Below are 17,283 nucleotides of genomic sequence, written 5' to 3'. Positions count from 1 at the left end.
AAGCAGGGTGTTTTTTTCACTGCGCTGAAGAAGTCTTTGTGACAGCTTTTGCAAGAAAGATTGAACATGTTTGAATGTTTACTCCTGGTATGTTAAATGTTTTTTAAGTGTTGTGATACACTAATATTTTTTACATCTCATTATTAATGTGATCAAATTTTGTTTGTAATCATCAAGGACTCTTCAAATTGACATGAATACAGTGAGAAATAATTCCAGCAGATGATGACTTTTGTTGTTGTTGATTGCGTTGTTTTTGGTGGTTGAATGCATGACAGTGAAGTGAAAACTACAGCAAAACTAATATACTGAATGTCATTGATGCTGTGTGGATATGTTTCCTCTCTGAAAGTTATTGTTGCATGCAAATTCATACAAAGAGCTTTCGTTTAAATTTTCTGTTTGGATTCTCTTTTCATGTCTTCCAGAACACACATACACATCTTTCTTATAACACACACACACATTTTACAACACACACACACACACATTTTGCAACACACACACATTTTGCAACACACACCGGACAATAAACACTGCAATACATACTAGAAAAGCCCAGTTTAATTGTTCTTCATCTACATTTACATGTGGTTTTTATGCAATAATAACAATAATGCGCAACACATGGGAACTATATATATATATATATATAAGTATAATTCCGCTGTTAGGGCGACATTGTGTCGCCCAAACGGATATTTTTACTGTACTTGGTGTTTAGGGCGACGGTTTCTGGGTCGCCCTAATGGTTTCCACTGTTTCTGACTCTGTTCTTTGACTTATTGCAATACCACTGTGCCAACATTGCCGGGTTATGGTATTGACATTCTTTCCGTCCTGTAAATTTTGTGCATTTTTTAGTGGAAAATGCTTCGACGCCGGAGCGGGTACTGGACCCAGTGCGGTTGTAGTGCAAGTGCACTACAAAGTGCGGTTGTAGTGCAAGTGCACTACAAAGGCACTGGGTCCAGTACCCGCTCCGGCGTCGAAGCATTTTCCACTAAAAAATGCAGAAAAGTTTGACCTATTTCGTCGCCTATAGAGGACGGAAAGAACGTAATATCCCTTTGGGTGACACAATGTCGCCCTAACGCGGGAATTGTCCTTATATATATATATGTATATATATATAAGTATAATTCCGCTGTTAGGGCGACATTGTGTCGCCCAAAGGGATATTTTTACTGTACTTGGTGTTTAGGGCGACGGTTTCTGGGTCGCCCTAATGGTTTCCACTGTTTCTGACTCTGTTCTTTGACTTATTGCAATACCACTGCGCCAACATTGCCGGGTTATGGTATTGACATTCTTTCCGTCCTGTAAATTTTGTGCATTTTTTAGTGGAGAATGCTTCGACGCCGGAGCGGGTACTGGACCCAGTGCGGTTGTAGTGCAAGTGCACTACAAAGTGCGGTTGTAGTGCAAGTGCACTACAAAGGCACTGGGTCCAGTACCCGCTCCGGCGTCGAAGCATTTTCCACTAAAAAATGCAGAAAAGTTTGACCTATTTCGTCGCCTATAGAGGACGGAAAGAACGTAATATCCCTTTGGGTGACACAATGTCGCCCTAACGCGGGATTTGTCCTTATATATATATGTATACATATATATTTATAAGAACATTTTTGGCATACCCATAGTGATCTACATGCATTTGTAGATTAGCTTTTACATGCACCATTCAATAAGTTGTTTCTACAGGTAGCACTGTGTAACATTTTGCAGAATTTTTCAATGTTAAAAAAATAATTGCATCTGTTGACGTGAAAATCTAGACTTTTTGTATCTAAACATGTAGTTCGATCTTTTACTTGCGGTTCTTATTGCTGGGGCAGACTTCAAACCAACCCCTTCTAGATTTCAGGTACATTCTATAAGTTTATATCTAGGCCAAATATGACACACGATTGGCAAGTTCACATTAGCCATGTGTAACTCGATCACTGAGTGCTTAAGATTTAGGTTTCAGAGTACCTTTGGATCAGATATTAAGGCACTATATCATTTTTCACCATTTCAAAAATCAATTATTAGTGGTTAATTGTCTGAGCTTTTCATGAGAAAAAGATAATTTCGGCATTAAAAAAAAGTAATGTCTTCTTCAAAATACCCTTTTTCTACAATCCGTAGATTTGTACAAAATTGTTGTTCCTCTTGCGTGTGTTTTTTTCTTTTCCACAATGCACAGTATAATGCTGTTACACATATCTACAGATCTCGAAAGCCAAAGATCTGAATAACTACCTTTTCATACACTGCACAAAGTAACAAATAATTAGTTATAGGAAATGCTTCCAGCATCCAGAAGTAGTACGTATGTATATGGTAGAAAAAATACAAGAAATGAGCAGATCTTTGTGTCTTGTAGTATCTTTAATATTAGTGCGAAATAATACAAACATTCAACCATTTAAGTCTGAGTAGCAGATTAAGATCATTTCCACATTCTACAGATTATTTGGCATTATATAACTTCCCAGACACTAATGGTAAATTCAATTGTAGGAGAAAGAGTGTGTTACAGACTAACAGTGTGGACTAAAAAACACATGGTGTCTTCAAGACACTTAAACATACAAATACTGATACACTTTCTAAACAATTACACAAAATATGCTCAAAAGCAAAATCCTTTATCAAAACAGTATCACAGTCTTGCAGAAATATAGCACAAGGTTTATAAAACAAAACCTGACCATATTTCATAAAATCATCACAGTATATTTTTTTGTTATTTCACCAACCACTATGTCTGATCAGCAAAATATCCAACATTAATAAAAAAAAATAATAAAAAAACCTGGTACATATTCTAGTATATTAATTGTGATCCAATTTTAAAATTGTTAATCATTCTAGATTACAAACTCGATTTGCTGATGCAAAAATGTACTTATCTAATATATTACAGTGTATTAAAGCAACATTTATCACAATCATTGTGTCAAAATCACCAGTATGAAAAACATCACTACATAATCAATTTATTGAAATATCTCTTGAATGGAAGAGTTACAATACTGAGGAGAAATTCAAATATACTTCACTTTCTATTGCTGAAACAAACTCTAAAGCAATAACCCTAGTTGCAGTATTAGCCTTTTAACAAGAAACAACCTGCATTTGAATATTATCAACATGCACCACCAACGTGCATTTTTTTTATAAACAAATTCTGCACAGCATGCATATAAAAAGGAAACTCAAAACAGTACAACAAAAATACAACACTTTACATTTATGCAGATCTACACATAACATTCATTTGAAATAAACATCAGTACATCAAATGACACAGACAGGATCTTTTGAGATATAAAAATCAAAAACATATTATTGTCAAGATTTACCAGTGGCTTAACCATTCAGAGCATTACAGAAAACAGTTTTCTTAGAAGACCAATGGGAGCATATGTACTTATCAAACAAGAGAATTGAAAATAAATCTTGCAACATTTAAAATAAGTCTACAAGCACAATACTTATACAATATTGTTATCACTGGTATGGCCTTTCTTGATAATGTAAAGAGACTCCACAAATCCATACAATGTGTATAAAAGTAGTAATGAAAAAAAGGATGTCAGTTTAGAGGGGTCAAAGATTCAGGGATTTGATGCACTAAGCTGTTGTTCCTTCAAATGTAAATCGCGACTTACACAGCCAGTGATATTTTACTCAAGATATTGTCTGTATGACCTATGTCAGCGTTTGGCAATGACAGTTAAGTTTAACCTCTTAATAAGCTGCTCAAATCAGGAAAAAAAACAGCCTTAAAACTCTTTCAGACTCAACTTTTCCCCCTAAAAATATTAAATATAAAATGCTTGGAAGAGAAGTTAACTTGTGGGTGCCTTACCAAATCGATCTTTTAAAGCTCAGCAATGCAATTTCTCTTTTAGAGATTAATAAAGTTATTGTATTGTATTGTATTGTATTGTATTTATTTATTTAAATTTTGTTAGTACAGTGTATATATATTTTTGTTTGGGTACAAAACACAAGTGAAATACCTTTTCTTCTTAGTTAGTATATATTAGAATTAGAATACCTCATAATCTGAATGTTTTCTATGAAAGAATTCAAAACAAACAATTGAAAATATCTGCTGCTTGCTTCATATTTGTTTATTATTATGCCAAAAAGACACGGACAAAAATTGGAAACACATGCACTCTCTCCGTCTGCTAAACAATTACAGTACGTCATACAGTGTTCAACTTCAAGTTATCCAAAACAAAAACCGACATGTCGTGTTCGTCAATGTCACTTATTATCGTCATCATTATCATCATCAACCCCCTCTCTTCCCTTTCCATCCTAATTTCTCAGTTACGCGTGATCTCCCTGAAAATGGACCGTCCCCCTCAATGAATTGAAACCCCATGCTCTCAGTCAAAAATCAGATGTAGTGCACAATCTCCCCTATGAGACGAAAATGGACTGGCCCATCCATGAATGATGTAGTGCGATGGACCGTCACCATGTGGTGGGGCAGAGGGGTGGTCTTGGCATGGCAGGCAGAAACTCATGGTGGTGTTGTGACTGAACTTGGTCCAAGCCGCTCTGGAAGCGAGCGTGCGGCTTCATGAAAGGGCTGGGAACCTCGGTGACCTCCCCTGGGTGGTCGTCCTGCTAATGGAAAAGAGAAAGAGCATGAAAGTTTATGTTGCAAGTCTTAGTTGCTTTTTTGTCTTATATACTTATAGATAATCAAAAATTTCTATTTACAGGAGAGCCCCCCCTAATTAAGACCCTAAAAAATATGAGCAAATCAGGTCTTAACAAGTCGCGTAAGGCGAAATTACTACATTTAGTAAAGCTGTGGAACTCACAGAATGAAACTGAGCGCACTGCATATTTTCACAATGACCGTAGTCCGCTGCTTGTGCTAAACGCAGTGAAACTGACGAGACTGTTTCGCGCGGTAGTGGTTTCGCTGTGCTGCATAGCACGCTTTACTGTACATCTCTTCGTTTTAACTTTCTGAGCGTGTTTTTAATCCAAACATATCATATCTATATGTTTTTGGAATCAGGAACCGACAAGGAATAAGATGAAATTGTTTTTAAAACGATTTCGGAAATTTAATTTTAATCATAATTTTTATATTTTTAATTTTCAGAGCTTGTTTTTAGTCCGAATATAACATATTTATATGTTTTTGGAATCAGAACATGATGAAGAATAAAATAAAAGTAATTTTGGATCGTTTTATACAAAAATAATTTTAATTACAATTTTCAGATTTTTAATGACCAAAGTCATCAATTAATTTTTAAGCCTACATGCTGAAATGCAATACCGAAGTCCGGCCTTCGTCGAAGATTGCTTGGCCAAAATTTCAATCAATTTGATTGAAAAATGAAGGTATGACAGTGCCGCCTCAACTTTTACAAAAAGCCGGATATGACGTCATTAAAGACATTTATTGAAAAATTAAAAAGAAAGTCTGGGGATATCATACCCAGGAACTCTCATGTCAACTTTAATAAAGATCGGTCCAGTAGTTTACTCTGAATCTCTCTACACACACACACACGCAGAGACACACAGACACAGACACACACACACACACACCACGACCCTAGTCTCGATTCCCCCCTCTATGTTAAAACATTTAGTCAAAACTTGACTAAATGTAAAAAGGAGGGGGTCTTACAATGGGGGTACATTTACAGAGGCTATGAACAGAAAAACTGAAAAAGCAAGGTCTTAAAAGGGAGGAAGTCTTTTAAGGGGGGGTTCCACTGCAATCCCATATCAATCAATCAATCAATCAATCAATCAATCAATATGAGGCTGATATCGCGCGTATTCCGTGGGTTCTAAGCGCAGGGATTTTTTTAAATTTAAAATTTTTATTTTTTTTTTAGGCAATTTATATCGCGCACATATTCAAGGCGTGTGAGATGGAATTTTTTTTTTTTACACAATACATCACGCATTCACATCGGCCAGCAGATCGCAGCCATTTCGGCGCATATCCTACTTTTCACGGCCTATTATTCCAAGTCACACGGGTATTTTGGTGGACATTTTTTTTATCTATGCCTATACAATTTTGCCAGGAAAGACCCTTTTGTCAATCGTAGGATCTTTAACGTGCACACCCCAATGTAGTGTACACGAAGGGACCTCGATTTTTTGTCTCATCCGAAAGACTAGCACTTGAACCCACCACCAAGGTTAGGAAAGGGGGGAGAAAATTGCTAACGCCCTGACCCAGGGTCGAACTCGCAACCTCTCGCTTCCGAGCGCAAGTGCATTACCACTCGGCCACCCAGTCCATGTGACCCTCCACCACGAAATGAGTCGCATGTCACCTCGCGCGGTTCTGCGCTAGGCTTGATATAAGTCCGGAGAGTGTCTGGTAACAGTGTGAGGGTCACCTTAGTCACAGGCTTATAACTCAAACATTTTTCGCTCTTTTCTAAAACGGTTTTCACCACTGGATAGAGCATAAAAAACTCTTTAGGAAAATGTAAAAATATGAAAATCATGCAAAGGACGTGACATGCGACTCATTCCGTGGTGGAGGGTCACATAATTGTCTCTCTCTCTCTTCACTCTCTGACACCAAGGGAGATACTACTGTGTCACACTGTTATATCACACTACGCAGTGGTCCCCACTGTCACAACTTTTGTTTTCTGTTTTGTTGTTAATACATGCAACAGACGATTTTCGGAAATATTAACTCCATCGGGTTTTTATGGGTTGTGAAAGAGTTAATACCCTTGATTTTTCTCAAACAAATAAATTCACACGTGCTACTGTTCACGTATTTCCGACACACCCCTCGCTCGTGATTGGCCCCTCCCATGTTTGTCCCAGTAAAAGCAAGGATATTCACTCTTTCACAAACCTGACAGAGTTATTTTTGGAATTCGTCTATTAAAGATTTGAACCTGACAGTGGTAGTCACAGCTTGATTCAGGCATTCTTTCTTTATTTGGTGTTTAACGTCGTTTTCAACCACGAAGGTTATATCGCGACGGGGAAAGCCGTCGCGATATAACCTTGAATGGTTGAAAACGACGTTAAACACCAAATAAAGAAAGAAAGACGGGGAAAAGGGGGAGAGGGGAAAGAGCCACTTGTCAATTGTTTCTTGTTCACAAAAGCACTAATCAAAAATTTGCTCCAGGGGCTTGCAACGTAGTACAATATATTACCTCACTGGGAGAATGCAAGTTTCCAGTACAAAGGACTAACATTTCTTACATACTGCTTGACTAAAATCTTTACACAAATTGACTATATTCTATACAAGAAACACTTAACAAGGCTAAAAAGAGAAACAGAATCCGTTAGTCGCCTCTTACGACATGCTGGGGAGCATCGGGTAAATTCTTCCCCCTAACCCGCGGGGGGATGATTCAGGCATGAAAAAGCAGTGCTCACACATATGCCATTGAGGAGAGGACACAACAGTAACAAAGAGAAGAGCATAGCAATTTTGCAGAAAAGACATCTTTGCCATTCGTCGCAAAGCACAAAAAGACATAATGAGGAGAAAATGCTTTTTTTTGTTTACAATAACATGTATAAGCATTTAAACCATTTTCAAATGCTAAAAAAAAGAACACTTGAAAAAAGTCTACACAATGGAAGTTTACACAATTATTAATTCTATTTATTTATCTTTTTATCTCCAAGTCACCGCGGAATTAGCACACAAAAATGTTACCAAATAAGGGATATTCTATCTAAAACACATCTAACTCGATACTACCCCACAGCCAGTTACGAAACACAACATTGTACTTTGAGCTAATTGGTTATACACACACCCAAAACCACTGGCTTCTACTTGCTTGTAATAAATTACTCTACAACATTGGAAAAAAACACCTGCATCCCCTAAAACGATCACTCACACAGATACAGTATAAGTACAGTGAAAACCAAGCACACCCTATAAAGATGATAACATCACAGCCAGTTCTGAATTCTGTTGTTGAAATATTAATAACTTAATTGTACTTTACTGCATATTTTGTATTACTGTTGTTTCAAACTCGTGGATGTATAACATAATAATACAATTCTAAAATGACACTACTGATACATTTTTTATCAATGTACCAGTCTGGCTGTGATGTTAGGATAATATTACGGGCAGTTCTTACCACCAACGCCACCCCCCACCACATCAGTTTCATTTTCATTAGTTATCGCTGTACAGCAATTTCCGATGCCAAACTGTTAAAATTAAGTCTTATAAAGGAGGAGCCTAATAAAGTGGAAGTAAATTGAAATTTACAGCCTTTGTGATAGAGAAATAATTTGTGAAAAAAAGATTTAAGCAGATGTCTTAAAACAGAGTAAATGTCTTCAAATCAAACATAGGCTAAATTGTATTGAATATTGTACATTATATGAACAGTTTCATGTTGATGACTTCACCTGAATAATTAATGCACATTCTTTCAGTTTGGTCTGACACAAAGATAAAGACATACAGAGAAAACAAATCCAAAAGCAAGGATGGAAGTTGAGAATGTTTGAGTGTAGGAAAACTTGCCTCAAAATCATATGGTGTTCAATTTTTTTTGTTAAAAGATAAAAGTTTTTACTACATAATTACACCCTGAATGGTTTGAAAATGAGGACATCTAACCAAAATAAACATTTCTTATTTCAGAAATTCCTCAGATTTCCTTCAACTTTCATTCCTGCAAAAGTCAAACTGATGTGGCAGGGTATTAGCAGATTCCCAGAAGTGCCGGGCATGAGCCAGGCAGGATTACAGATCACAGCACACACCTAAGCAGTGAAGCGCACTACAGGCCCGTCTCGGCTGAAGGTGCTGCCACTGCCGCTGTACATGGGCGACGGGCCGCTGTCCCGCTGAAGGGAGAGGTGGAAGGGGGAGGGTGCGCCCTGAATTATCCCCGCCTATAAAGCGGTGGGAGGGACACACGTTAATGTTAAATGCATTGTTAAGGAGTGCCAGTCAGGTGATCGAAAACATCAGACAGTTAAACTTTTTTGGGGTAGTTTATTTTTTTTTGAGTGACTGATTCAGACTCACACAAAAAACACTTTTTAACACAAGTGCTTGTAACGTTAAATAAAACAATGTTGTTCAATGTCTCCCTCCTTCAGAAACGTCAATACACATTATGTAAACATCGTCATTTCTATAGAAATGCTCAATTATCAAATTTTTTTTGCATAACTTCATTTTAAACTCTCCATTAATTTCATTTTATTCCATTTCAAAATACATGCTTGACAGTACAATTTAAATCTCTCGTTTCACTGATTTTGGTACATTGTGAATCAGGCCAATCAGATCGCCAACTTTAATCAAGAGTAAGTCAGTTACACACTTGGGCATTTTGTCTCAGGTCACTTGAAAACTAAACTACGGCAAACAAAAAATTAGGAGTTGACTGGGCGAGGATGAGCAGGGTCAGTCAAAACAACGTTGGGAAGGTGTTTGTGGTTTCGTTTACTGTACTGTGTTTTTCGTTAGAACATTTTCTTTTATACGGCATCTTTGGCATTGAATAGACACACTGGAGACTACATGAGTATTCTTTATGCATGACCAAACTCACAAAAAATGGACTGCTAATCTAAATCTGTAACACATTCTACTGCATATCACTCTTGAAACTACAGTATGATGTCAAACGCAGCTGTTAACATATATATAATTATTACAAAAATATGCCATTGCTAATTCAAACATTTTGTCTCAAACACAAATGTAATTGACAGACTGGCTGTTACATACATTTATGTATTCAAGTAATTTTAAAACATACATGTTGCTTTATCAGTCCAGTAAATTTGAACTTGACTGATCATAAGGTTTGTGTTTTTATTGATTATCCCCCTTTAGCATGATGGGGAATATTTGTGTTGCATGGTTGTTGGTCTTGTCATAAAAGCATTTAAGACTGCTGAGTCTCTTATCTTGTTCATATCTGTTATATATTGATGAGGCTTGTTGTGTTAGTAAATTAATTAAACACTGACAGAGCCGTGAAGAATTTAAAGCAAAGCAGAAAATGAGTTAATTTAGAATCGCAGAAATGTGCCAAACTTGCAGATCTCGAGTTGTTACAGCGTAATTTAAAAAAACTGACAAATCTTCTCAGTTCACGAGTTATTTTAACACCCCAAATCAAATCCTTAAGTCTTTCACAACAAAATATTGATTTGATGGTTACGCAAAATGCAAACCACACCTCCGATCAATCAGTGGAAAAAAGTTTTAATTTTCAGGCAGCAAAAAATAAAAAATAAAATAAAATAAAAAAGCAAAAAAACAGTACAAGTGACAAGCCAAACGGGGGGTGGGGGGACGTTTGACCACTCCGTTAATTACAGTTGGGGGTATCTAACCTGTACGTTCTACAGAATCACTGCACGCCGGTAGATTCATTTAGCAGATAGTTGAGGAAGTTCTTCTTCTGCAAGTCAGACACAGGAGTGTAAAGCATCAGTTGCAGGGAGGAAAAAAACAGGAGTGCTGAATAAGCAGGGATGACATCAACATAATGATGTCATCCCTTTCAGGTGGAAAAAAAAGACAGGTAAAATTTCTCAAGGATGACACACACAAGAACTAAAAGAGATGGGGAAAACACACTAAATTAACTCTAAAACAACACAGATTGTGTGAGGATACTATAAGGATGAACTATGTGACTCAATACTGTCCTTCTATTTATCATTTCAATGAAAAAGAAACAAGTCGCGTAAGGCGAAAATACAATATTTAGTCAAGTAGCTGTCGAACTCACAGAATGAAACTGAACGCAATGTCATTTTTCAGCAAGACCGTATACTCGTAGCATCGTCAGTCCACCGCTCATGGCAAAGGCAGTGAAATTGACAAGAAGAGCGGGGTAGTTAGTTGCGCGAAGAAGGATAGCACGCTTTTCTGTACCTCTCTTTGTTTTAACTTTCTGAGCGTGTTTTTAATCCAAACATATCATATCTATATGTTTTTGGAATCAGGAACCGACAAGGAATAAGATGAAAGTGTTTTTAAATTGATTTGGACAATTTAATTTTGATAATAATTTTTATATATTTAATTTTCAGAGCTTGTTTTTAATCCGAATATAACATATTTATATGTTTTTGGAATCAGCAAATGATGGAGAATAAGATAAACGTAAATTTGGATCGTTTTATAAATTTTTATTTTTTTTTACAATTTTCAGATTTTTAATGACCAAAGTCATTAATTAATTTTTAAGCCACCAAGCTGAAATGCAATACCGAAGTCCGGGCTTCGTCGAAGATTACTTGACCAAAATTTCAACCAATTTGGTTGAAAAATGAGGGCGTGACAGTGCCGCCTCAACTTTCACGAAAAGCCGGATATGACGTCATCAAAGACATTTATCAAAAAAATGAAAAACGTTCGGGGATTTCATACCCAGGCACTCTCATGTCAAATTTCATAAAGATCGGTCCAGTAGTTTAGTCTGAATCGCTCTACACACACACACAGACACACACACACACGCACACACGCACATACACCACGACCCTCGTTTCGATTCCCCCTCGATGTTAAAATATTTAGTCAAAACTTGACTAAATATAAAAATGAACAACATTCTGCTTATGAGTGCAAGGTCGATACAGACTAATATCTGTGAGTATACCTCATGACAAAAAAATTGTCAAAACAACATTTACAGACTCATCAATCAAGCATAAACCAGTAAAGGCCGATAGAATCACAGTCATGCAAAGGCTGGCACTGATTTCTCTAAACTGAAATGTAAGTCTGCAGCTACCTGAATGTTCACTTACGTGAGACGATGAGTTAAATGTTTGATTTAGTTGAAGCAAGCATGCAGCTTAGGGTGTCTACCGCAACATACACTCTCCCTTTCCCAGACTTGAAAGTTAAATTTTTTTTGATCTACTTCTAAATGTTACAGAAACTTGTAAAAGGCCAACAAAAAAAATAGGTGTGGTTAAGGTAACATAGCCAAAAAAAATAGGGTAGGAAGGTAGGCGATCACTTTTTTTTTTAAAACTTGTTTTTTTAATGTGTACAATTTAAACCTACTTGACAGGGAAATAAGTGTGCGACTCGAGCGCTTTCGCTTTCATTGCGTTTTCTGCACTCGTTGTTTTTGTGTTTTTTTGACAAATGTAATAAAAAGTTATAGGGTCGGCCCCTAAAAATAGGGTAGGTCTGGTTACCGTAACCACACCTATTTTATTTTTTTAGACCTAAATACATGTAGCACTCATTAAAAAACTACAATGCTTTTGAGGAAGCTGTAAGAATAGGTGTTTGGGGGTGGGGGGAGGGGGGTAATGAGGGTGATCAATTTAGTACACGTACATGTACATGTATGCCACAAAATTCTGATTGTGACCAATTGACAAAATGCCCAGAAAACCAAATCTTGAAAAAACGCAGGCATCTTTAGCCGAAAAGTCAAGCATGCAGAATCAATACAGTTTCTGTCGTTGTTTACTTTAGCATGGCATTCTTTGTGCAGACTCTTTGTACTTTTGATCATTTCAAAGAGGGACATTTTCAACTGCAGGTGCAAATACAACACAAGAAATAGATTACTGATCTCAAACATAATTGCAGAATTATAAGTGCAGCTTACATGACATATAGGTTACAATAGGATATCGTTAATTGTACAATACTGGAAAACCATCTAACATCTGATTGTGGTCAAATATATGTGTATATAAAATTGTGCTCTCACTCATAAATCAGTGCTATTGGAATATTAATTAATGAACAAACATTGAACAAACAACTGTGATAGCCTAGCAATTATTTCACAAACACATACACAACATGTACATGCCATCAACTGTTGCAACAGGCTTTATTTGATCAAACATTGAGACAATACCCCCTCTCAAAAAAAAACAAAAAAAAAAAAAACCCACCTCATTTACTTTTTTTAATATATTTATTCATTTCCAACTCAAAACCACAGCTATTTTTTCTAGCCTCTAGCAAACGCCCGTCCAATTTTCTCTACTCCTCAGCTGCACATTCTCTTCAACCCCACCAAACAAGAAATTCAACACACTACTGACTACACAAATAACCCTATCCCAACTCACACATAAATCCCAAACACCAGAAACTCAATTCTAAACGGCTAAAAGTTACTCACAGCTTTCCCGGTGGTTCGTATGCCAGACTGCTGCTGGGTGCTGACGCCGGACACGTACTTCCTGAGCGGAGCACTGCCCATCTTCTGGGCGGCCGCTCCTGCATAAGGCTGACCTGTGAGGGATAAAAAAATGATCTCTCTGATTAGTTCTGGGTTCGATTCTGCCATTATTTTCACCTAAGGTGACGCCTGACCCTCCCCCCCCCCCCCCCTTCCCCCCACCCTTCCTCGACTCCCCACTCCCCAAAAAGACAGAAAATAGAAAGAAAAAAAGACAGTGGTAGTTTTACCTGAAGTGGGATCTGTTCTATATACTTATTTTGTTAAGTTCTTTACATCTCGGACCCTTTAAAGTTGCACTGGTCCATGAACCCCCTAACATTTAAAGATGGAGGTCCAGGGACCCTCTAGCTTGAGCGTCTATGGGGTCCCCCTGCGACTCCCCTCCCCTATTAACACCTTTCAAACCAGTGGCGTACGTACCTGGAATAGGGTCAGGCCTGGTCGACTGGGAGCGAGACTGGCGGTTGTTGCTGCTGTTGTCGTTGCCGCTGCGATAGGGGCGTGGCTGGTTGCCCACCGGGTGGACAGGTGTGGACGGAGGGTTGCCGTGGGGATGCTTGTTGGCCTGCAGGGATGGCGGCTGCTGTTTCTCACTGCAACACAATCAGGTGCACTGTGTAATTTAGCGTAACCTGGGGGAACGATTAATTGTCCAGTAGAAAAATGGGACAATCAAATTTGTGTGGTAAAGGAATTCACTGCCTTTATAGGTTACCCAAAGTGAACTTTGTAATCTAATGATGTAATCTCAACAAAAAGGGAGATGTAACGGTTAATTGTCCAGTAGAAAATGGGAAAAATCAAATCTGCGTGGTAAAGAAATCCACTGCCTTTACAGTTTACCTAATGTATGTACTGTGAAGAATCTCCTGTTACCTGATGATGTGTACCAAAAGACTGTCATTAATTGGGAGAAGTTGACTTCGAGAAGTCCACTTCACAAAGCTGGTTGCACGAAGCTTTGGCACTGAATTTTCAGGCTCGGTTAAGGACAGTCCTAAAGAGTGAGTTTTGTGACTTACTCAAACATGAACAATGTTGCTACACGGTACAGATAAATGTACATCACAAGCTAGTTTGATGTTGCATCAGCATAGCCAGCTAAGCTCCCTTGGTCCATCTTTGCTTCTTTTGCCCCCGCCCCTGTGCATTTGTGTTAACTTTTGCACATCAGAAAATGCTTTCCATGAACAATAAACCACCTCTCAGTTCATGTCACAATATGAATTGCAGAAAGTGGTACATTTGTGTACTCACCGTCTCAGGTAGACAGGAACTGGTTTTGGTGCGTTGACGTTTACGTTGATCTCCGTTAAACTTTCATCATCACCGCACACATCGTCCATATGTCTCTCATCATCAGCTGAAAATATACAGAGACAGGTTTCATCAAATCAGAACAACTTTTTTTTTTAAACAGCTGACTCATGAAAACACAGTCAACCTGATTATTAGGAGTATATGTACACTTATTGTATGAGTTTTTCATGAGGTACCATAATCTGAAAATGATTTGACCCCTTGACAGCCACATTATGGTTTTTTTCTATTATAAAACAATACTCTGACAAGGGAAACAACCACCGTTTCTCAGGTTTGGTGTATGCATGATGATTTTTTGTTGACATTTTAACTTAATTCTCACAGGCAGTTGATCAAGTTTTTTTTTAAAACTAACTACATGTTATTGAGACACCCCTCTCCCTTGTCTCTCCCTTCCACTCACCCCCCCCCCCCCCCCAAAAAAAAAAAAAAAAAAAAAAACTTGAATACACACCTGTTGTGGCATGATCATCAGGTTCACTCTGTACTTCCTGGAACGGATCGCGTGTAAATCGATGGGCCGCTGTTGTCCATGCTATTGCCTGAAACACAATCACACCTTGTCAGTCTATTATGCTTTGCTTATGCACCAAGAATTCCATTTCTCTCTCTCACACAGATATAAGCACAGACACAGACACAGAGCACAGAACGCACACAGAACACATACACGCGAGCGAGAGGGAAAGAGAAAGAGTGAGAGAGAGAGAGAGAGAGAGAGAGAGAGAGAGAGAGAAGAGAGAGAGAGAGAAAAAGAGAGAGAGAGAGAAAAAGAGAGAGAGAGATCACAGACAGACAGACAGACAGACAGAGCCAGAAACACATGCCAGCATACCCACACAGAAGAGAGCTACAGAGAGAGAGAGGGGGGGGGGAGGGGAAACAAAGAGAAGGAGACAGAGACAGAGAAAGGCAGAGGGAGAGAGAGAGAGCGAAAGAGAGAGAAAACACACACACACACACACACACACACACACACACACACACACACACACACACACACACACACACAAACCGCTAATATCACACACTCGCAACTACAAAAAATCCCCAACCACTCTTCACTCCAAACCCAAACCAAACCCAGGCCTTACCTGTCCATTGGGTCTGCACAGAATGGTCGTGCATTCCGGGCCAGTGCCCCATTTCTGCTGCTCCTTCCAGATAAACTCTGTAGGGGGGTTGTGCAACTTGTGGTCGTTGCAGCCAGCGTAGACGGTGATGGTGGAGTTGGGGGCAAACTTGGTGCGTGGGGGGAAGCGGAAGACCGCTACGGGGTGACCCCCTACGTTCTGCTGCAGCATGAAGCCTCCAAACTCCACCTCCTATGGATAGATACAGAGTCAATTGTCCTTTAGCTCAGTTTTTGGTAATGATGCACGCACTCTCAAAACATAAAAGAATGCCCATACGAATGTACACACACACACACACACAGGTTACTATGCACATATACACACGCACACACACACATGCGCACACACACAAACATGCAAACACACATGCACGAACACCAATGCATATGCACGCACACATACACACCAATACGCATGCACGCACGCACACACACACATCCACACACACGCGCGCACACACAAACACGTTGTTCACTTTTATGTTTAGGGGGCATGAAGAGCTGGTTGGAAGTATGGAGTGATTGAAAGACACAATACAGCAGTTTTTCTTCAAGTTGGCAATTTGACGAGGCTAGGGCCAAAAAAACCAAGAAATTCCTCCGAGGTAGGAAAAACACCCCCGTTGGTCAAAGGGAAATAACCATTCTCACTGCCACCAACTGAGAAGGTTATTTCCCTTTGACCATTAATATGTGCCTCTATAAGTCCTTGTAGAATCTTAATCCACCAATAACTCCCTAACCGTGTGTTTGACTGGTCCCAATTTTTGTAAGGACCGTCTCAGGAATGTATAGAACCTGTTCACCAAGTTTGGTGACGATCGGTCCGTTCATTCTTGAGATCTATATGCGAACACAAACACACACCCAAACAAACAAACACATCGAGTGAATCCTATACACACCCCTATACCGGGGGTGTAATAATAGGTGTGGTTATGGTAACATAGCCCCAAAAAATAGGTTAGGAAGGTAGGCAATCCCTTTTTTTTTATTTACTTTTTTTTCTAATGTGTACAAATTAAACCTACTTGACAGGGAAATAAGTGTGCGACTCGGGCGCTTTCGCTTTCATTGCGTTTTCTGCACTCGTTTTCTTGGTTTTTGTTTTTGTTTTTTTGACAAATGTAATAAAAAGTTATAGGGTCGGCCCCTAAAAATAGGGTAGGTCGGGTTACCGTAACCACACCTATTTTTTTTTAGGCCTAAGCAGTGAAACTGTTGAGTAAAGAGGAAGTTTAGAAAATAGAAAAATGTTCTCGAAACTTTTAAATTTTTTTACTGTAGATTGTCTGGCTCTGTTTTCTTTCTTGTTTTCTTTTTCTAACAGTAATAATCAGTGTTTTGCAATAGAGAAGAATTCATTAAAAAAACTGAGTAATGATAATCTTTCTCAAGACAGGCTAAGAAAATGACAAGCAGACAAACCTGCACGCCGTCGTTGAGAAGTCGCACGTACTTCCCGTCCTGCTGAACCTCAAAGATCTTCAGGTCCCCTGTAGCGCTGTTGGTGAAAGATTCCTTCATGTCAATGGTTAACCCCATGGTGAGTCAAGTCCTACACTAGGTCTATGGAGTCTACACAACACACACACTGTTTGTTAGAACAAGCAACAG

General features: G+C 38.6%; 1 protein-coding gene across 2 annotated transcripts in view; it reads right to left on the bottom strand.

Moving 5' to 3' along the window:
- Positions 1-546: 546 nt before the first annotated feature.
- LOC138970718 (uncharacterized) overlaps positions 547-17,283 on the bottom strand; it is a 61,441-nt gene continuing 44,704 nt past the window's right edge. For both annotated transcript variants that reach the window (XM_070343204.1, XM_070343205.1), the window contains 7 exons: positions 17,095-17,170; positions 15,626-15,856; positions 14,986-15,073; positions 14,466-14,571; positions 13,629-13,801; positions 13,146-13,258; positions 547-4,638 (listed from right to left, as the gene is read on the bottom strand). In XM_070343204.1, the coding sequence (XP_070199305.1) occupies positions 4,483-4,638; positions 13,146-13,258; positions 13,629-13,801; positions 14,466-14,571; positions 14,986-15,073; positions 15,626-15,856; positions 17,095-17,170 (943 nt within the window). In that variant the 3' untranslated portion in view covers positions 547-4,482. The remainder of the gene's footprint in view (positions 4,639-13,145; positions 13,259-13,628; positions 13,802-14,465; positions 14,572-14,985; positions 15,074-15,625; positions 15,857-17,094; positions 17,171-17,283) is intronic.

Source organism: Littorina saxatilis, linkage group LG7, assembly GCF_037325665.1.
Source record: "Littorina saxatilis isolate snail1 linkage group LG7, US_GU_Lsax_2.0, whole genome shotgun sequence".
Classification (NCBI taxonomy): Eukaryota; Metazoa; Mollusca; class Gastropoda; order Littorinimorpha; family Littorinidae; genus Littorina; species Littorina saxatilis.
The sequence above is the reverse complement of the archived record's forward strand: the minus strand, read 5'-3'. Positions and strand labels throughout refer to the sequence as shown.